The sequence below is a fragment of the Mauremys mutica genome, chromosome 7, assembly GCF_020497125.1.
Source record: "Mauremys mutica isolate MM-2020 ecotype Southern chromosome 7, ASM2049712v1, whole genome shotgun sequence".
NCBI lineage: Eukaryota > Metazoa > Chordata > Testudines > Geoemydidae > Mauremys > Mauremys mutica.
Genome location: NC_059078.1, coordinates 103,702,505 through 103,726,083, shown reverse-complemented (window position 1 = coordinate 103,726,083; position 23,579 = coordinate 103,702,505). Strand labels below are relative to the sequence as shown.

At 37.4% G+C, this 23,579-nt stretch overlaps 1 protein-coding gene across 1 annotated transcript in view; it reads right to left on the bottom strand.

Moving 5' to 3' along the window:
- The window catches only part of TCERG1L (transcription elongation regulator 1 like), a 207,924-nt gene that overhangs the window by 13,426 nt on the left and 170,919 nt on the right, over positions 1–23,579 (bottom strand). Inside the window, exons 8-10 of the mRNA XM_045025211.1 lie at positions 20,896–21,050; positions 12,405–12,474; positions 2,953–3,073 (exon numbers count right to left, since the gene is read on the bottom strand). Coding sequence (XP_044881146.1) covers positions 2,953–3,073; positions 12,405–12,474; positions 20,896–21,050 — 346 coding nt within the window. The remainder of the gene's footprint in view (positions 1–2,952; positions 3,074–12,404; positions 12,475–20,895; positions 21,051–23,579) is intronic.

Sequence of the window (23,579 nt, the reverse complement as noted above, 5' to 3'; positions counted from 1 at the left end):
ATCCAAGGGGACAACTACAAAAATGGAGGCACTGGATTACACAGAACCGCCATCCACAGCCTAGCAGAAAATGAAATGTATTTTACTAATGGTTAATATGAGGAGGGGTATAGTTCTGCAGTCCCTAATAAGACGAAACTGCCTTTGACTTCACTCTAAGTTTTGCCTTTGTACAGAATATTCAGGACTGGGCCCTGGAGCTGACAAAATTAATCCTAAATAGGAGATCATATCATTGAAACTGAGCTTTTACATAGGAAATCTTGCCATACACTTACATGTAGTGCTATTGTTTTACACTATAATAAATAAAATCATATAACTGAAAACTATATTTATGTTTAGCATTCTATTATTCACACACATATATAAATATTTTATATATGTACACACACACACACACAGTGGTATACAAACAGAATATTCTGTGCTAAACAGTAGTCTTGACTGGCTGATGTGCTTTGTATTCTTAAAAATCCCTGCAGCAGCACTAGTGCTATTCAAAGAAATCATCTCTGAAGAAACAATGGCACTGCCGGAAAATGGCAAATGATATTTAAATAATCAGTGTAAAACAGCAGTAATGACCTCACTCCACTGCATTTCTTGAGGAAGTAATAACCAACTGGGATTAACCATCAACTTGCCCTGGACAGTTAGTGTTTAGTAAGTGCCTTGGGCCTCAGTCATTAAGCAATGTAGAATCAATATATATTTAAGTAATAACGGAAATGGCAAATTTCTGATTGTTCGAACAAGTTAATCTGAATTTCAGCAATATACAGCAATTTCAAAATGTCTTTCATATAACAACGCTGGTACTTTTAAACTTTGACCATGCCATTTGACCTGAATCATTGCACATTTATGGTGCTATAAAAATGTTTAGTAATATTTTAAAGTATTCTGTACATTTTTTAGCATAAATAATGAAATCTTAATAAGATAATTTACCGCTAGACTGCAGACACGCATATCTTAAATTCTGTCACCCCCACAGTGTGTGGATTATTGATTAAAAACTTCCCCCCACCCTACAGTGTGTGTGTGTGTGTGTGTGCGTGCGGGCTGGGGGGGAGAGGGGGAGTTAAGATATCTGCCACCACTTTGAAATGCTTTTGCTTAAAAATCACATATTTTCCTATAGGAAATATATCTGGGGGCTCTATCCTCCTTTTGATGCAGGGACGCTTAAAGGCCCTGATTCTATAACACATATATATCTGAGTAGCCCACTGAATAGAGTGGGACTACGCATGTACATAGATATGTATGTGCATAATTTTTTGCAGGATTGGGGCATATATGTATAATGTCTGTTAATTCCAACAGGATTTTATACTTGAATTGAGAGCAGAGGAGACACTGTGGGCCTAATTTTGTGGATGCAATTTTTTGGCCATAATATTAGACAGATCTGTAATTTATATTGTGGTGGGGATTATGGGACTGATAGATCTGATTTATTTTAGCTGTAATTTAAATGTACACTTTATCTACCCGGTCATAAAGTTGATTATACAACATTAAAATGGCCTGGACAACTCCAACTACTTCACTAACTAATAATAATAAATCCAAGTAGGCTGGTCTAATTTACAACCAGCAACCAAAGGCCCTAGCATATGGTCAAGAGTTGAGTCTCCACACCTGAAACCTGCACAACTTTCAGGAATTGTGTGGATTCCAGGGGATATTTTGCAGGAGGCAAGAGGCACTTGTGCAGATGCTCCTTGCATCCGTGCTGCTGCCCAGCTTCACTGGTCCCTGGTAATTCAGCTCTTGTGCTTTCAGGGTCTTCTCTCTTCATAAAAGTGAGTTATCAGGCTGTGTTAACCTGTGCTGCTTTCCTCTGATGCTTCAGGCAAAAAATGATTTGAGCCCAGCCAGTCCCACCTGCCTTTTAAACTTCAGCTATATTAAGCTGGAACCAGGCCGAGTTCCTATGACCAGAGAGAATAGCAAACATCATAGTGCCCTGTGGCTCCAGTCTCACAATCACAAATAGTCATGGAGGGAAACACAGAGCTATTAATGCTTGTGTCACTCATCTTTGCTGAGTGTCTAACAAAACACTACATAGGAAGTGTATGTACTGCAGCTGCATTTAGTGCAGGCACCTGAGCTGAAGCCCCCCCTTCAGTATAAGAGAGAGCGTGTGGCTGGCGGGGTGTTCGCTATTAGAACCCTGGATTTTTGGAACTCTCTTCTCCCCCAGGTTTGTAACAACGTGAAGTGTTGGCTTTCAGGGCAACCTCCAAGGCCTACCTTTCTCTTTGCCTCAGGATGAAATCGGTGTTGGGCAGGGCTGGATATGGGATTCTAGGGACTGTGTGTGACGTCGATTAATTTCACTTATATTGATGTTGCTGAGTATTTGAATCGATCAGTGGGAATTGACGGATCTTTTAATTTTGGTGTATTTTAAAAAAAATTCTCAATAGTGCCTACACATTAGTGCTAACATAAATCTAAATGAAGAAATAAATAATAAACATTTTCTGAACATCACTGATCGAATAAAGTAAGGAAAAATTAAAAATGTATTTATAGAAAAATGTTCACTTTTTAAAATATTGCAGTGACAAACTATGTATCTTTGCTGGAAGCTTTTATAGGCCAACACAATTTCATAACAACACTATTTTATTGCCAAAATGCTGGGTTAAGACCATTTACTCTGGTTCATTTTAGGATACAGAGCAGGCAATTTTCTTAACAATTCTTTCCAATTTCTCTTTTCTGGTGATTCCTTCATATACCATTAACATGAAAACATTCCACAGTGCCAGACGTTTACAGGAAAGTGACATAGCATCTCAAAAAGCAAGCAAAAAAAACTATTCCAATTAATTTGGGGGCTAGAATTCCAAGGTGCTTGCTATAGATTTCAGATTAGGTATAATATTTCCATAATTTACAAGACTCAAATAAACAAAACCTGTTTCTTACCCCTCTTTCCAGAAGCATATCTCGGAAATGGGCAATGCGTTCTTCTAAAGGAAGAATAATCTGATGTGCTGATGTTTTCACTTCAACCTTCTCCTGATCAGCATTCTGGGGATCTTCCGTTCTTTAACAATGTAAGATATGAATGGTTCAATAAATACACTGTGTAACCCTTTACTTTCTCTAGAAAACACTTTAGGAAAGAGGATTAAATGCAGGATTTCTTTGTAAAAAGTATGTAATATTGACTGCTAATTAGCTAAATCTAATCTTTTGTATTTAATTAATAAAATATAATTGTTCTTGAGGACCCTTCACTGAAGATGAGGACAAATATGTATATTGAAGTAAAGTATTTCAGTGTGGTCGAAGCACATGATTGAACATGAGACATTACACTGCGCTTCAAGTGATGGGAAAACTACTATTCTCCATTATGTCTGACAATGAGTGAAGATTTCAGAGTAGTGACTAGAGAAAATAATCTTATTGCTTTTGAGCTTAAAAATCAACGCTAATATTTATTTTAAGCTCCCAAGAATCCCTTAAATTCACTCCTAAGGGAAACAGTTTGACATATTATTACATGTACACAACCTGTAATGAAACATCAGTGAAGAGTGCCTATATCAGTGCAAAAATCTTTACAGACACTTATAATAATTTTCCAGGACGACTTCATTTTAGAATAAATAGATGCTTCCAAGGAACTAATTACCACTTTGCTTTACAAGATTCACTGGAGGATGACAGACATTCAGCATGACTGTGCTGATTGCAGGAGATAACATGAAGTCATGAACATTTTTACTTAAGTGTATATCAATAAGATATTAAAAATACATGGAAAGATTTTCATCAGGTCTAAATATGCAGGACTGTCCGTAGGGGGGCACGGGGCATGGGGCAGGAAGTGACAAATCCGTCACTTCTGGGACCAACTGCACTGACCAATTGCACCGGCCCACGGGGTCCCCCAAAGTGCGGGGCCTGGAGCGGTTGCCCCGATTTGCCGTACCCACGGGATGGCTCTGTAAATATGTATAGTTCCCTTGGAACCAGTGGAGCTACACCAATTTACACCTACTGAGGATCTGCCCCATATATTTTTAACTTAGTCTAGTGATCTCTAAAATTACCATTAAAAACTCCAAAACAAAGCAAAACAAACAACAAAACAATGCACACCACTTGGAAACTAAAATTCACTATTTTTCTACTATGTAAGTGCAGCACTGGTAGTACAAGCTCTGTCTTAACACTGGCTTTGTGAGGAGCAGCTCTAGCGATAGGCTAATTAGAAACTAAACTTCAGCTTGAACATGTCAATAGCTCTGTCAATAGCAGTTTTGTTTGTTTGTTGTGAAGCAGATATTTGTCCACATGGACAAAAGTGAAACGATAAACGTATGTCACAAAGTCCACTGAACATCTGTGAGTATAGAATGACTTTTGGTCTCTACTAATAAGTTGGATTACAGTGGAAGATGAATCCAGGGCTTTAGTGTGGACCTGAACACCCATAATTGAATTGTGGAAGTATAGATCTAGACTCAATGTTTTTGTCTTATTCCCATCTCTACTATTTATCAATATCCTGACCCATGTTTAAAAAATAAGGGCCAAAAGATGTGATAATATTGGCCAAATTTTTTAGACCTCAATGCTACACTAAGGCACCTTAATAAAGGTGACATGATTATCAGAGGCACTGCAGTTCTCATTGAAAAGATAACTAACTTTCTGCATCCAAATTTGAAACTGTTGAACATCGGGAGGGAGAGGGAGGAAATAATATCCAAAGTGCTTTAATTTGCACAATTTGAAAATGGAAAAAGTTAAAATATTCTTTTCAGCTAATAAACTGCATCAGTCAGTAATGCAATATGAGTCCTAGCATATTATCTCCCTTCTATCAATAATTGCATTGTACTTAAATCATACTAAAATTGTATTATATAGAATTAGCAGTTTCAAAGGCATCAAATTGTTACTCTTCATATTATCATTGTGACTTTTATATTGTGTTAGCAAATTTCACTTTCCCTAAATCATAATATTTCATAATATGATCCATGAACCTTCCATTCCAATTTATAGTATCCACACAGAACTTTTTCAAGCTGAAACTGATAGAAACCCACAATGCTACTCAATCAGCTAAGACAGCAGAAGAGACTGTTTCTCCTCTAGTTTGGTTAATTGAAAACGATCCTTAAAATCAGATGGATTTTTCATTTATTCTCAAACCAAAAACTACAATAAAGGCAACAAAAGTAGTGACAGAATGCAATCAAATATGGAAATTCATAGCTAAAATCACACATGTAAATAGTCTATTTTACTTTTTACTTTATTACTATCACAGTTTTTGAAGCCTACAAATCTCAAAATAGATAGGAAGTATTTTTTTTTACATAGAATTCTGTTTCTTATTTGTACTGGGATTTGCAGTTGAATTTACAAACTTTCTATGGGGACAAGAATCACAGTAAAAGCTGTCATTCCTGATAGGGGATGAATCTTTCTAGTTTTCTACACTTTCCAAATTATCACAGCTGATTTACCTTAATATGCTCTTTGGATTACATTCTGACTAAAAACAGCAAGATAGCAGATGGGATTCAGTTTTGAAGATGACCAATTAAAACCTATGACATGAATGGTGCTGATGAATTTTTAAAGTAGACCAAGGCCTTAAGGCAAACTTGGTAGGCAAATGTGGTTGTCGGTATTTAAAAAACCCTGATCTTAAACCCATGCACTTGGAGTTACAATCTGGACTCCCAGAGCCTTTAAAATCTAGTGTAAAAAATGCATTGGATCTTCTAAGCAGATAAAGGTATTAAGCCATATGCTGCCTTCAGCTTCCACTGAAGTAAATGGGAGCCATGTGGTAATCCAGAGACTGAATAGGTCACATTACATTGCACATTCTGTCACATGAGAACTGAAAATTTTTCACACAATCTCACAGAAACAATGTAGTAGATGTACTCACAATTGCCCCATATTTTTAAGCAATTAAGAATAGGCAATTTGAAGACATTACAGATAAACTCCTGCTTCTAAGTAATCTGACTCTTTAGGAGAAAAGAAAGATTTTGCCGCCTTTGTATACAGTATAATTAGTGTGTTGCTTGAGTAAGTATGTGGCCTGCATACTTTAAGTACTATAATTAAACTGTATTTAAATGCAAATTAAACTATAGTAATAGGTACAGGGCTTCTTACAGACAATAGCATGTTGAATCCAAAACTACTGAACTGTAAGTGTAGATTCAGGACTGGAAATATGAAATAAGGAAATATGAAATAGACTTGATCCAAAGTCTATTGCAGTAAAATGGGTGTCTTTCCATTCACTTCAGTGGATCAGACCTTAAACCAGCTATTGAAAATATATTACCATTGCAAAAAACAATGAAAGGAAGATAATTAGAGTGTGAAGTATAAACCATTTCTGCTAATGTGCACCTGACCTGTCCATGTGAAAATCAGGAAAGGCAACAGACATAAATATACAAGGATTAGCAAACTTTAACATATATATACAGTATACAGTATACTTGCTGTGCTCTAAGTATAATGAATTATGGTTTAACTTTGATGAAAGTGGATATTAGCTTTAGAATAAGACTTTCTTTGTATCAAATGATTTATTGTGTGTCAAAGGAATAACATAATTTACTTAGGTAAGTTTACTTTCACTGATGGAAAATAACTGAAAATTCAGTGAGGAACAGGGCAGGTTTTCCAAACCATTATGTTTATGTTTATCACACTCAACCAAATTTGACGTAGTAATTTTCGAATAGGTATTTCCTACAACATGTAGCTACAAGGGGTCTGATGCATAAAAGATAGTCTATTGGTTGGGGCACAAGGTATTTGGGAGTTCCCAAGTTCAATTAACTGTTCTGCCAGACTTCCTGTGTGAGGTTGGGCAAGTTACTCTGGGGCAGAGTTAGGCTCAGTGTTGCAAAACTAACTTTAGTTGCTGTGCCACCTAACGGAATCCACAGTCCTGAGTTAGGTGTCCAACTCCCTATACAATGCATGGGGAAAGTTAAGCGCCTAAGAATAGGAATCACTGAAGCCAGCATACTGAGTGGAAAGCTGCCTGAGCTAGCAAATAGGTGTAGCCCGGTGGGCTAGCTTACCTCTATTATAGTCACTGCTTTGTATTATAGTCTGCTTTATTATAGTCATCAGTACTGCAAGGAACTTGCATCCTGTAAGACATTGGCTTCAGCAGTTGGCATGAGGCTTGAGGCCTATGAATTTTGGCATAAATAAACTTAGGTAACCCCTACATTTTGAGGAACTGGAAGTAGAGAAGAGGGAATTTTGTCCATAATGATATTCAGCCAGCCACAGAAACATGAACACACACCAGCTTCAGGAAGGTTTTGGATGGATCATCCAACTGCAAGAGTGCCATGGGAACAAATTGATATATATGATAATGGGGTGAAATCATAAATATACTAACCTATAGAAAAAGGACACTAACATCGGTAAGGGGAAGAAATACAAATAAGGAAGAGGGAAGAACCCACCACTGAATATGTATTAGACATAGTAATGTCAGCGTAACATACTATAAAAGTGGCATCCCCACATGTGGGCAGTAGGAGAGAGAGATGTAACCCTTGGGAGGGATCAGATTGATGGCCACTGGTGAAGATGAGGAAGGGGATGGTGATGAGGAAGATAATGGCTAACATTTCAAGTTGTTCTGCAAGGAATGGTGTGAGTATGGATGTTCAGATGTACTTTCTGTATTCTATCTATCTACCTTACTGAGTTAGAGTGTGTGTGTGACTTTGCTAAATGTATTAATAACTTATTTATTTGTAAAAATAAAAGAGATCCTATAGTGTGAGTGTTGCACCTGTGCACCTCAGGGTTCTCAACTGTATAATAATTCTAATAATACTGGGCCTGATATCGGGACAAGAACCTGTCTACCCTCAAAGTGATATCTTGGGACTCTCATATAGATCAGGCTACATAGGAAATGTGGAGAACTGAAGTATGGCATAAACTCCACCCCTCAAAGGGAGTTAGAGGAAAGCACCTATCTCCACTTGGGACTCTCAGCCATCCATGAACCTTCTCCTGGAGGTAAGCACCTAAGTCAGGTCTGTCCCCTCTCACCAAAAAAACAAAACAAAACAAAAAGTTGTTGTAGTAGTGCTCCCCCTAATAGCCCAGTGGTTAGGGCACTCACCTGGGCTGTTGGAGAATCAGGTTCAAGTTCCTGCTCCAATTAATAAGTATTTTATACAAAGTGGAACAGCCTCAACAGGAGAAATGGAGAGACATCCACCCCAGAATACCCCATAAGACAGTAGTTAGGGCACTCACTTGGGAGGTAGTAGGAGACCAGAGTTCAAATGCCTGCTCTGAATCAGGCAGAGTGAGTATTTGAACCTGTGGGTACCCTCCCACATCCCAGGTATCAGCTCCAACCAGTGGGCTATGGGGCATATGGGAGGGCACCCCCAACCACACACCCCACAAGCCAGGAATGCCTGGCGGGGCTTACATGTTCCAAGAAAGGACTATTTATTTAGGAGCCCAATTATCCTCTCACTTACAACTGTATGGCAATATCTCCAAATGAGTTGCCATAGTCTTACACAGATATGAAAGGCAGAACCAAGACTACCAAGCCAAATTGTCCTCTTCATTCTGGACTCTTTGTGCTACTCAAGCAGCTGAAAAGGTGTATAGTCTTAATTGGGTAGAAAAGGTAGAGATGGCTCCAACATCACCCACCCTTAAAGGCTCTTGTGCTCATGCTGTTCTTGGGTGGCATAACAGGCTTATAGCTAGCTCGTATATTTAGAGAAGCCCAGAGACTACTGGAAAATATGCCAGGGCTGGAGACAATATAGAACTAGACCCAGGATTAGACGCTGCAATTGGTTGTTCTGTGGCCCACCCCTCTCCAACAGCACAAATGAGAATCTGAAATAATGAACAGTAATATCCTCATGCTTCTAATAACAGTTTATATCTGAGACCTTACTACAAATATAGGTAGAAGGGCTTTCCAATGGCATATACATGTCATGACCTCCAACCCTTAAGAATCTCATTCATAACCCCAGTATTATGGCAGGAGAGCTAGTTAGGAGTGTTAACTATTTCAAAATATTCAACAAACTTTTAAAGGGGGAATAACTGTACTATACCTTTATCAATACAGATTCCACCTGGCCCTTATGTGGGCCCACAATGTGAGGGAGGGAGACCATCAACAAATACTATGAGCAGCCCAAAAGCGTGCCAGCCACAATTCTTGCCCTTGTGCTCAAGTGAACAGGGACAGCTCCCACCGTACTGCCCTGATGGCACACACAGCCCAAAGGAAATGGGGAGTAGGTGGAGCCATGACTCTGTTGCCATTACCCACAAGCCAGTGGAGCTGGCTGTGTTCATAGAATTAGGGATGGAGAATATGCTACAGCCTTCTAAGTAAGAAATTTATAGGAGGCATTCTGCTGCCTTGAGAATGCATCCTTATGCTGTCTCTGAAGCGAAGTATTTCTGCCCCATCTCTTACTATAGGGCAAGCTATGTGCCATCATTTTAAAATAAATTCTAATTTCAGCTTCAGAACATCTTGTACACATAAATATGCTGGCATAAGGAACCCATTGCACTTAAGCAGCTGTATTTCAGTTCCAGGTGCTGCTGGCTTTTCACTGGTTCCTACTGCTGCAGAAGCAACAATTATCAGGTATCAGCTTGAGGATACATACATTTACTTGTTGGAGCAATTATCTGGAGAGACTAGAAATATACAGAAGGAACATTTGATGAGCTTTCTATCATCAGTGGGGTACACAGAACACCAGAACAATGACTAGTACTACAGGAAAGTCATCTGGACCAGTCTCTTATGTATCTAATTAGTTTAAAAAACTAATATAAAAGAGAGAAATAGAACTAAGAAAGGAAGATAAACTCCATTCTATGAAAAACTGCAGTTTATTTCTTTAAAAACTAAAGCATTCAAAGAATTTCTATGTCATAGATTTGCAGCTACAGTCCAAATGTTGATATATTTAAAATATATATTTAGACTAAATGTCTTTAAAGTAACTGTTGAAATATTAGCTTTCTAAAAATCCATGTAAGTGCTGATTTTCTTGTAGGATAATTCGACCATGTCAGGAATTCCTTATATGTTACTAGAAATAAAGTAAAATTAAAAAGGATACTGCTTAAACCATATAGTAATATGTTCATGTTTGCTATGACTGAGATATCAACACATTAGGGAGGTCAAATCATTGAGGGATTGGCATCACAGCAATGAAGTTTGAAGGACTATTAAATTTTTTAGCCAAATATTATTCTGTTTACTTATATGAATAATGTAAATAATGTCTTTGATTTATTCCTTGTGAGAGTAAAGCAACCATTCCTCATCAGGGCAATTATTTTTAAAAAGTGAAAAATTTGAAGGTAGGTTTAATTGTGGGGCTCTCAGTGTCTTTTAAGATATGTGTATATCTTGTCACAAATTTCAAATATAATAAAAATTGCACTATTTGTTACACTTGTGCAGTATATTGTTTCAGGTAAGAGTGAGAAAACCTTGCTATCAAACTCAAAATTCAATGTTTAGGCAGTGTATTTTATAGACAGTATGTAATGCACTTTTACTAGGTGCTATTTTGACTTCTACTGCTATGTAAATTTATTTCTGATAGCAGTCTCTTTTGCTTGTGAATCAAATTATCCTCAGAGTAAAGAAAAAAAAGATAACTTGTCATCCTTTATGTACAATTCACTACAGGCAAAATTCATTTGTGGTGTGGATAGCCAATATAAAGCACTCTACAGCAATTATTCATCACACTGGAGCTTCCCTGGTCCTTGCTCACTCTGTGTTTGTGGTGGAAGTGGTCTCTGTACTGGCTGCACCATGAGAGCTGTGATGGAGGAGATAAGCCAGAGGAGCTATATTTATGCAAGCAGTACAGACATGCTGCCCTAGTGCATTGGGTGCGACAATTCAGAGGCCTGGGCCCCCCAGGTATGGGGCTGCATTTGACTGCCTCAACCTGAATGACATTTATGTATTTATTTAAAACAAAAATATATATTTCATGGACTTTGCAAGGAAAATATAGACAAAAAGGTAGGTCAAATTTGGGGTCTCTCAATTTTGACAGTGCCCTTTTGAATGTAAAGAAGATAAGAGACCATAAAAGAGTCACCTTTAAAAAGATGAATAAGTAATGGCAATCCAACCAACATGGGACAAATAATCTCTATTCACAAGTAGGCAGTGGAGGAGTCACTGTTTGACCTCATGACATTCTGGGTAGCAAATGTTCTATGATTAACACATAGGAATAGAATAAATATGGTTTTCTTGAGATTACTAAAGAACAGTCTGCGTCAGGAGTTCTTGGAACTTTTAGTTTGGGCATATTAACAGTCAGAGGTTTTAACACTTTCCCACCCTGTCTTTTAAAAACCCCATCTTACTCAAATGTTGAAAATATCCACTTACACTGATATAATGAAACTATCACCTATTGAAGAAGCAAAACGGACACTGACCTCTATAAGGGCAGGTATAATCAAGAGGAACTCCAATGAAGTCAGTAAAACTACAGTGGTAGAAAAGCGGCATAAATGGAAAGATAATTAGCCCCACAATGTTCATCTTGGAAATGTAGAAACACTTTGTCTCCACTGTTCAAAATTGGCCCAAAGCATATCAGTTGACATCTATACAGACTCTATTATGCAGGCAATCCTTATGTCATCTTATATAGAACCAGCAGTGTTGCAAATAACTACTGTTTGGGGTAGGAAATAATTCCTCACTAACCATCCTCCAGAATGCATTTATTCCCTATTTTATTTTATTTTTTGCAAGGAACTATTTTTGTCCTGTTCTGGTATGGCACGTGCAAAAGGATATTGGATGAAGACTCGTAATGAGAGACAAATCCAACAACACGTAGCAGAAACATCTTGAAATATAATTTAGGGACCAAATTCTCTGCTGGTTAAACAGGCACAGCTTTGATTGAGTTTTGCCCAGTTAAACCAGCAGAAAATTTGACTCATTGAGTGAAATCCTGGCCCAATGGAATTCAATGGCAAAACTCCTATTGATTTCAGCAGTCAGGATTTCATCTAATGTTTTTAACAGGCATCATCTTTCTTGAAAGCTTAATTTAAACATTCATTTGTTCTGATGTAAACAATTTCCAGTTAGAAAACCAATAGATGGTATGTATGGAAAATGGCTCTTCTGAAGCACAAGGGGTGCGAACAAAGGAATAGACATCTTGAGGACTGCTGTCACCGATGATGCATGCAGATGGCATAAATTAGTTTCTTCTTAGTGCCATATCCATAGTAGACTTTGGCATCTCTACAGAACATATGAATTAAGAAAGAATAAAACTTACTTATTTCTCTTGGTTTTGGTGCCATGGTCATCACTTACTTCCTCTGGACAAGAACTATCACTTTTATCTGCTAAAAAGAAATGCATAAAATTGGAATTATTAGACAGTTACTATCTACATGAAAATAAAAGTCTTAGAAGTCCCCCTTCACTTGTCCTTTTGTTCTGATACTCATAATATTGGCTAATTTCTGCAATGATTTTTCTTAGCTTTACAAGATACTTTATAAAATCCGCATAGGTGAGCTCATCAAAACAGAGGGATAAATACCAAAAAATGACACTTTTCTTATTTTTTCTGTGAAGGGCTTCTCACTGTACATTTGTGATTGTTTAAATATCACATTTGGCTGATAAACTGAAAAATATAACCACAAAGATGTTTATGTTACATTGTTATTTCAATCCTGACAGGGTGAATGATTTGAGAATGCTCACTTCCATCACAACTGCTTCCTTTTTCCTAATTCTCATTCCCATTTACTGAAACATAATGCTGCTTTCTTGTTAAATCTGACACACTGTGTGGGTATGGAAGCAAAGATAAGCAGATATTGTGGACTCTCAAACTCACAATGTACAAAAACCTACTTTGGCCTGGATACTCTCCCAAAGAGGGCTTTGAGATGAGGTTGTAATTCATAATGAATGTGAAGGTTATTGAGAAGACATCTATTTTTACAATTTCAAGTACTTCATTTTTTTTTTCACATACAAATTACAATCTCCACCGTAACAGTGCTCTGAATTCAAATGCACTGGCTACCAGAATTTATTTTCACTCAATGCCTAGGTTGATTTTTGGAGTTTTAAGCAGTTTACTGGGGAAAATATCATCCTATATGTGCTGAGTTCCTAGTATATTTAAACAACAGAAAGACCAACCCTGAGCCTCTCTGCAGCAGACTGCAAATCCTGAAATTGTGTGATATGAACACAGAACACTATGATGAGATGAAAAAAACACAATTTCATTTGTGACTTTAAAAAAAGATCTGAATCCAGATTTCCAGATCCACAGCCTTACATTGACCCTTAGGGCTTGTCTACACTACCCGTCAGATCGGCGGGCAGAGATCGATCCAGCAGGAGTCGATTTACCTATCTAGTATAGATGTGATAAATCGACCACTGAGCGCTCTCCTGTCGACTCCAGTACTCCACCAGAATGAGAAGCACAAGTGGAGTTGATGGGAGAGCATCAGTTGTTAACTTACCGCAGTGGAGACACCACAGTAAGTAGATCTAAGTACATCGACTTCAGCTATGCTATTCACTTGGCTGAAGTTGCATATCTTAGATCTACCCCGCACGGTAGTGTAGGCAAGCCCTTAGAGTATAATCCTAGCCCCATTGAAGTCAGTGGCAAAACTTTAACTTCAGCGAGTCAGGATTTTACCTCTGAAGCCTACACTAATTAACATATAAATATTAGTATGATTTCTTAAACTATATTTAACAATATATATTATTAAATTATTTTAAACCAATAAGTCCTTTGTATTTGTGCTTAATACTAAATTTACATTATGGGTCAAATCCTCCTTATATTGAGGCCAACTGGAATTTGGCATTTTACTTCAAAGGGAGCAAAGTCTAGTCTAAATTGTTTTTGTCTCCTTGTTTTAAGGAATATTAATTGTGTTTCAATGAACAGAACATAAACCAAACTATAGCATAAGGGAGAACTACAGTAATATAAAAAAGCCTCAAAAACTCTGAGGCTGGAGGTTAGGAGCAGAGACCCTAACAGAAGGAAATATATACCAGGTTAAAATTATTTAAACTCTGCTGACTACAGAGTAAATTCAGGGGAAGCAAAAATGAATGGCACTTTAAAATAAAAAGGCTATGGCCTATATAATACTTATAAATACATCAGCACAAGTATCATGAATATACTTTGATATATGGTAATGAATCTAAGTAGTGTTTTCAGTATCAGTACAATGCATGAACATAGTTATCCATAGCTACTAAATTCTTCTATAGAGAAGCCTACATAGAAAACAATTTAGGGACTCAGAAGATAGAGTAAAATAATACAGTCTTGCTATTTTAAAGCCATTAATCAGGAGCTATTCATCCTGCTGAGACAGCAGTGATCTTAACTTTAACAAATTCCTAAGAGAGTAATATGTAATCTTTTAACAGCGTACTTGATGTTGCTTCAAAGAGAATTCAAGTTAAAAATGACCTGAGGTACAGGGCTGATTGGGCAAGCACAATCCTATTTCTACAAAATGGCACCTCTAGTAAAAAAAAGCCATGCTCAGCAGGCATCTATGCCAAATAAAAATCAATTGTCTCTTATCTGAGTTAAGCTTCAACACGTTAGCAAACATCTTAGACTGAATATCTACAAAACACTTTATCACACCATAGATAGCCCTCTCAGAATTGACTAGAAGATACATACTGCAACTGTTATTAATCTCAATGTGAGACCATGTTTCTTGAATAAAGAAGGTAGGGAAAGCAAGTAGAAAGAATATGGGTCCTGTCTGAAGTAGTAAGATTATTCCACTCTACATCTGAATAGGGCAAGGAAAAATATTGATCAACGACAGTCCAATGAATATGCGTAGTTCTGAAACAACTGAAAGTTGGATATATAAAATCGACTGAAAAACAGTTATAAGACCCCATCTAGTTCTCTAAAGAAAGCCATCTCTCTGTTAATCGTTGCTATGAAACAGATATAAACTGTAAATCTAAGAAACCTAGCAGAGGTCAAAAAAGCTAACAGAATATTAGGAACCATTAGGGAAGGGATCGATATTAAGGCAGTAAATATCATAATGCCACTATATAAATCCACCTTTGATACTGTGTGCAGTTCTCGTTGCCACATCTCAAAAAATGTATATTAGAAATGGAAAAGGTACAGAGTAGGGCAACAAAAATGATTAAGGTATGAAACTGCTTCCATATGAAGAGAGATTAAAAAGATGACTGTTCAGCTTGAAAAAGAGACAATTGAGGTGAGGGGGCATATAAGAGAGAAGACAGGATACTGGGTTGGATGGACCATTCGTCTCACCCAGAATAGTCATTTTTATGTTCTTATAGTGTATAGTTACTGTATGCATTTTAGAAAGAAAAAAATCTGAAATCAAATTAGAATGTATCAGTATTTTTATGTTGTTTCTGATGCACAGCCTCATCTTAAACTCTCCTATCGTCCTGCTTGTCTTACTCACTTGAGTTATCCTATTAACTGCAATGGGACTACTTGCTTGAGTAAGTTGTGCAAAATCTGTCCCAAAATGTTTAAAGTAAACACCACCTCTGCAAATTTTAAGTGGCAAACTTTGCAACACAAGACAGAAACTATCCAAGATCTTCCACAAGGAAATAAAAATCAAGTATGGTACTATTGTTGGGCCCAACTGCAGGATCATATTCTTGGGAGATGAGGGACCAGAGGAAAAAAAATCGAATAATGGATTTATAACTTGAGAAACAATATTACTTGATTATAATCACTCTGTATAGTATTAAGAAGGAGTGCTACACTAAATCTGATGGACTGTCAAGCTTAATTCTAACTAGTTCATTAATTCTGAAAAAATATCACCACATTACTAGTGTTAACTTGGTTAAGGATTCCATGATGACAAAGAAAAATCACTCATTATTTTATAAAAATAATTTAATTCATAAGTAAACTTAATAAATATATTCCACTGGTCTGAGACAATGTTTTACACATCTATTTAATAGACCTGTACTAATATTTTTGCCTGAATATTAATGAAACCAAATTTCTTGCTGAATTCTTGAGGAAAGAGGGTGGATCAATTCATATTTGTTTTTGAATATGGCTCCTGTCCAAATATAAGAGCTAAATATGAAACAGAAAACAGTTCTCTGTGTATAAAAACTGCCTTTCTATTCCGCTAAAAAAAAAATCCCAAAGCCTGATTTCCATATTATGGGGCACCACAGGCAGTGTTGTCAAAAGAGATTGAAAAATCCTTCGATTTGGGTCCTCCTCTCATCCCAAACTGCCTGGAGTGTTTTCTCTGTGACAAGAATTCTTATATCTAGTTCTATCTATATGGTTTCAATCTCTCTTGCTAGTGGCTGAATGAGAAGGAGTAAGCCAAGAGCACAGCCTTTGGCTGGAAACAAATGGGGGTTAGGGAAGGCATTGGCCTCAGGCCATGGTTTTCTTTTCTTGGTTTCCTATATGTGCCAAGTTCCATTCTTCAGTTTCCACCTCTGTAGGCTGTTCTGTGTGGAAGGACAATGACAACAACTCTACTGAATCCCTGGTGCAAGTTTCATTCCAACCAACTTTTTAAAAGTACATGTTTCAATAATAAGTTGGTAATAACTTAACCTTGCCTCATTAGTCTGTGGGACTTTTAGTCAACTGCTCCCTTTCTGGCAACCACTGGACTACTCAGATGATTACTATGGAGTGGAAACGGACATTAGATGGACATTTATGGTGGTATTGCTTTTGCCCTGGTGTATGGGACCTGTAAGACTTATCTCTTGTTTAGTTTTTTTAAGGTAGGAATGGACAACAAAGAAGGGATATTGGTACAATTTCATCTATTAAAAAGTTTGATTTTATTGATATCAGAATTTTAGACCAAATAGTAGATGCCCCATACTGCCTTGTATCCAATACACTCTTTTTAAAAAGCTAAATATTATTGCTCATAACCTCAGTAGCCTTTCCTGGCATTCCACTGGGTGATCATTTTTCTAGTTCATTTACATATTCTAATGATCTGGGTGGTTTTATGACTTTGGATACACAAATTGAAGTAGACACATGTTTCTGAACACACTGTTCCAATATATGAAAATGCCATTGCCTATAGAAATAAGATGACAAAAATCCTCAAAAATCTTTGAAAAGAGAAAGGGATATTATGGTTGGTATCTGATCACAATATGATACAGTGGAGTAATGATACACAGCGCCAACAAAATAGTGCTATGGTCAAAATGAGTTACAGCAGAGACTCTTACTTACAAGAAATGACAGGTCAAGGATATGCCCTCTTATATGTATTGTCTGATCTGAAAAAGTTAAAGTCTATAAATTGGCCATAAGCTTTGCTATTAATGATTTGTACTTTGCCTGTAAAGATCAGCAGGAGTTGAACACGTGTCTGCAGGGCTACCAGGCAAACAACAGCCCCACATTGCTACCCAGCTGTAACCTGGTCACTTCCTGTCACCCACAATCCAGAGGTTCAACACCATGGGAAGTTTAGCCTTCATTGGGTCTGACTGACTGTGGTCTTAGCAATCCCTGATTGGCTCATTGTCCTGATATAAACTCAGGGGAAGTATCAGGAAGCATTTAGGCAACAATGTGGATCCCTATCTAGCTAGCTGCCTGCCCTGACTCTCTGTTCCTGAACTCCTGGTATTGGTCTCAGCTCTGAGTTAGATTATAACTCCTGATTGATCCCTGGAATCCCAATACCTGATACTGACCCTCAGCCTGATTCCTGACTCTGACTATGGCTTGACCCTCAGCTTGACTCTTGACCCTGATCCTGGCTCTGATCCTTGGCTTCAATTCTGGAAACCCAAGCTCTTGCCACTAACCTTGCTTACCTTCGCCCAGGATCCTGACACTACCTAAATTGATATAATTCCAGCTTCTCCATTATGTTACAGTGGTGTGATGCTGGTGTAACTCCATTCAAGACAACTGAGTTGCACTAGTGTAAAGCTGGTACTGAGGAGTGGAGAATGAGGTCTTCAATCTCTAAGCAGCTGAGTATATTGTATTAAATCATATATTCCTTACCATGTTCATACTCCAACTCCTCCCATAGATTTCAAAGACAATGGAAATTTTGCCCACCTTTGGATTGAGATAAATGGCCCAGTATGAACCCATTAGTAAAGAATCATGACACCTTCATAAATCTCTATAAGAACTAATTTTAACAAAGGTGGAATAATTGATAAATGCCTAAATGTCATTCCTGAATTACAAATGCACTTGATCTTTTCATTCAGTGATGTACTGATAACCTATGATACTCTGAAAATAATTATGCTTGTTCACATTTTTGTATGCCTTTGATTTAAAAATTTTAATTAAACTCAACAGCAACTAAACTAAGTACATTTGGGAACTATCTCACAAACGTGTAGCTTATTTGGTTTATTTATTTACTCAAGATTTTCAGTTAATTGTTATGCTGCAAATAATTTATTTGATCTCATCATCTGAAATACTCATACAAATCCCATTTATATCAATGGAAGTTGCAAATTATTAGCAACAATGAAAATCCAGCTATAATTCACCAGAATAACCTGACACAATAGTCAAGGCATAATGTGACACACACACAATAGCATGTAAAGAATAGGACACACAACAGAAAAGGAATTTCTTAAATAACACATACCAACAATGGCATTGGCACTAAGATGTTTTGAGGATTAATGATAGGCTATGAATAATGGCCCTCAGTTTTGTCTTGGGTTATCATCCCCACCTACCCAGTCATTAATTAATCCTCCAGAATGCCCTAAACTTTATTGCTGATGCTAAACAAAACTTATGTTGCATTGTGCTTCTGAACCAGAACTTCAGAAGATTTGGTCTTGAAGCCTTTGGTCACTGTTTAACAGAAAGTTATCTGCTTCATATGAAGAAAGCTTTGATTTTGTTCCAAGTCTCTTTTAAAATTGAATTTATACCTGTAAAGGCAAGAAACTCATCTCTTAAATGATGTCAAGTGATATATAAATACATCCCCTATAGTAACAATGAGGAGTCCAGTGGCACCTTAAAGACTAACATATCCCCTATAGTTACCGTCTATGGAATTTTTTCTATCAAACATTTACAGCAAGGTCCTGACTATTACTTACTTATATCAGCTTGCAAGAACACCCTTTCATATCCTCAGTTCATCCTCACAACTCCTTTTTAGGAGTAGTCCATTGGGAATTGTTTGCGGATCAACAATATACACTATGCCCTTTAAAATTTACTGTGTCTTTTTACTTTCATCATAGATGAAAAATAAATCTCATTTGATGTACCTTCATGGGAAATGTGGGGATTGTTTTCGCTTAGTTACAATATATTAGATTTTCAAAAATAATTTTTAAGTTTATTTTTCTTCTTCATGGTCCTCACCACTAAGTATAGACATGGATTAAAGGAGCTTCGCAAGTGTAACTATACTATGAAATACATTATTCAATCCCTATGTGCTGGTGGTGATGATCCCCCAATTCAATCAGCTAATTAAATATGAACAGTGCGTCAAATAATTGGTCTGCATATAGACCTTTTCCTAACAAGGGCAGAAAAGTTGTTGTTCACTCAGTGCTAATGTCCAAACAGCGTGGCTCTAGTCTTTCTAGTACCACACTGGGGAGAGGGAAGAAGAGGGAAACAGCTGAGGTCTGCGTTGCGCCCAACTCCCTCACAATAGCTGCAGCCAAGAATTATCACACAGCTCAAAAAGCAACACTAAATGGTGTGGAAACCAGTAATAGCCCAGGGCAGACAGGCATCAGCTGGCAAAGCAGGTTTTTAAGGAGCAGTATTTACTTTTATAAGGCTAAATAACTGGTAAAGGGGGAGATTGAGGGCCTAGCTCATGTTACTGAGCAGATACTGACATGAGTTGTCTCAGTGGGGACTACTCCTATAAGCGGCCACTAATGTAAGTAATTGCTGCACCACTGGCGGCTGAGTGAGCAATTAAATAGGAGGTGGTAGATTAGAAATACAGTGAGTGAGCTGTGAGCACTAAAGCTGAAAGAAGTGGGTGGGATGGGATAGAGATGGGCAGGGGAAATTAGTTCATCAAATTGACTTTCTTCATGGCAGACCAGATGGCAAATCATTGTTCTCCAAGAAGTGATCTTTTTAAAAAAATACATTTGAAACACTTAACATGCACTACTGCAAAGCAAGTTCTCTCTTCAGTCAACACCAAGAATGTCATTCTGAAATCTACAGTGCTTGAGGGTTGATTGGCAAAGCCATTTTTGGATTGTGGTACCCACATGTCCGCCAAACCTTTCAGCAGTCCTCAGAGATTTACTTTTGGGATTATTTTCTTGCAGCTGGGTTAAATAATCCTTTATTACTGTACAACTGCTTTTGGTAGCATGGTCAATAAGATATTTGCAGAAATCATGCTATCCTAACACATTCCTAAGGTATGTTTTGGAATTATGAGTGCATTAAAGGTAAAGACAAAGTCTTCGAAGGTGCTATTTTTTAAATCAAAGATTCTTTCAACATAAGAAGCCATCTATTTTTACTTCCTTGCTAATAATGAGAGAACTCCAGTACAAATGTTAGAATTTCAGTGTAAATAAAGATTTTGTAAGCAGCATCACTGTTAACAAAATACTTTACACAAAATCCAACAGGAAAATCATAATTCTGATAATTTTTACTTACTATATTTAACAATCAAGTTTCATTTAGCATTTAAGTTTAAATAGATGCAAATAATCACAGCTTTAGTTACTTGCTGAAGTTTCCAGCTTGCGTTTATGAGGTGGATCTTCAATGATTCTATTAATATCACCACGATTCTTTAGATCCACTGGTTTCTCCCATACTGACAGCTGCATTGTAGGGTTGAAGAAGAAGACTCGGTCATCTCCAGTCCAGACTACACACCTAATTTAATTAATGAACTATGCTTAGATAATCTCACATACACATAGAAACAAGATATTAAACTCATGGCTAATTCAATATTCTCCATAGTCATATACAGCCTGGGTGAAATTCACCTCAGGCTGATAGCCTGGCCAGGCTGATAGCCCTCCTCTCCAACTTAAGGCCTCTGCACTAAGGAAATTTCTCCCCATACTAATAAAATGTCATTATCAGTGGTCAGAACAGTACATGGGCACATGCACACACACACTCTCTCTCTCCAACAGGGAAAAAACAAACAAAAAAAGGGACCAAGGTAAAACAATGATGCTTATAACAACTGAGGCCAAGGTAAAGGATTACATTTCATATTTTCAAAATGTATCTGTGAAGGTGGTGAACCACAGAGGTCTAAAGCTGTTTTGCATAGTCAGTGCCTACTCAACACCCATATATGATAGATTCAGGGGGGTTGCCATTGGGTAGAAGGCAGCCACAGAAACCTCATGTGGCTGCCTCTGAGGTAGAAGGCCTAGCCAGAATTCCATTAGGTCTCCGTGGCCATGGATCCCAGCCAAACCCTACAGGGGTTCCACGCTACAAAAGACAGAAAGGGCCTGATCCAAAGTCCACTGAAATCAATAAAGAAACCCACCTCCCATTGATTTATTTGAGCTTTTGGACCAAATATGCAATGTGCCCAAGCCATGACTGCTATGCAAACCAGAATTTCCTGACTTGTGCAATTTAAATGTCAGCCTCCACATTGCATTAAATTAGTTCCTTGCATTAAATTTCCTTTTTAAAACAGGAAAAATATTATTTTAATAAGAGGTATTATATCACAATGATGGATATTCAAGTACACCTGGATGCACTTGATTAAACTTATAGTTTTTACAGACATATAGTACCATATATGCATCTGAAGCCTGTACTTTGTGCATACTTAAGAAAAATAGTATACAACACATATGCATTATGCCATTATAAAATACATATAAAGGCCCAGCTCCTGACCTCCTTGAATCAGAAACACCTGGCAAGAACTTATCTTATTAATGCAAGCTCTCCACCACTTGGCAGTTCTCAATGGCACAGGGGAATAGAGCTATCAAAAAGACATGCTTAAAACGAAACCTGTTCTGTGTAAAAGACTGAGAACACAAAAAGTGATATATAAATGCTAAGTCCTATTATTGGATAATTTGAAGTTTTCTGTGAACTAATAGTAAGAGAGCACCATTGACTGCCTGTCCTGGTAATAAAAAATATATATAACCTTTGGAGCGGCCTAAAGGGAGACTGTATATCTTTATAGTGCAGAAAACAGAGGCAAGAAGTGTTTTCTATTGGTAAAAGTAAGAAGATGAAAGTAATTAAGAATGCATTGTAAATTATGTGCATTCCCAAGGTAGAAGACAAAGTTGGAAGTGAACACAAAATTGTTGACTTCTCAGTTATAGTTTATCCCTCGTACCTTTGGAGTTAAAATAGTGGGGACCTGATAAATATTTTAATGATTTTCATATTATTATAATATACAAATGCTTCAGCTTTGAAAATAGCATCCCAGAATGGCTGACCTATTCTTTTATGTGGTAATAATTAGGTGAAAACAACATTTGGTACCTTGTGTCTCAGAGCTACAGTTCTCAGTTCTATCACAGACACCGTTAATCAGATCAAGAACACTAAATGTACCATTAAGCATTAGTCTTTGGCTCATAATAGATCAGGATAGAGTTGATGGAAGACTTTAGGAACAAGAAACCAAACTACCATAAATATCACAGTCCTACTGGCAGGGACCTTAGAAGCCAAGCATTAGGGGGAAGAAGGGAGTAATTAGCAGTTAACTGATTTATTTAATAATGCGGTTACATTTCTCCCTTTACCTAAATCTGTGAATAATGGGCCCAATAGTGTCAAATGGTGCATGCCTCCTGCAAAATGCTGAGCACTCTCAATTGTAATTAGCTTTAATGGCCATTGAGCTCATTCAGCCCTTTTGCAGAATCTGTCCCTGTAGGAGTACTTTGTGGAGCTCATGGTGTGCTTCAAAAGCAGGAAGCCAGTATACTGTGAGTGTCACAGTCATGCCATCATACACATTTAGGACAGTCTCAGAACCTGCCAATTGTGCACATCAGCATCTCTGGCCAGGAGGAGATGAGTACAAAGCTATTTTCAAAAAGCTGTTGATGCTGCTCCCTAATAATTTAATAGTGACCTCTCCCATGCAAAAGTTCAAAGTCTCTGATCTCACACACAGTTTCTACCACTTTGGGTGATGGGAGACCACATTCGAGGCTGATAATGTATTAGTCTTTTGAAGTGTACTGCTAGGCCATCTGGAGTCTCAGCATTTATCTAATAAAAACAAGGTGATTGCTAAAATGGAAATGGCACATTTCCACACCTGATTGAAAGACCAAGTAAGCATTTCTAGAGAACTGTAAAAATGGATCCAAATGGCAGGTCCCTCATGAAGCCTTTTCATTTTCCATAACTAACCCAATTTGACATTTAATTTAAAAATAGTAC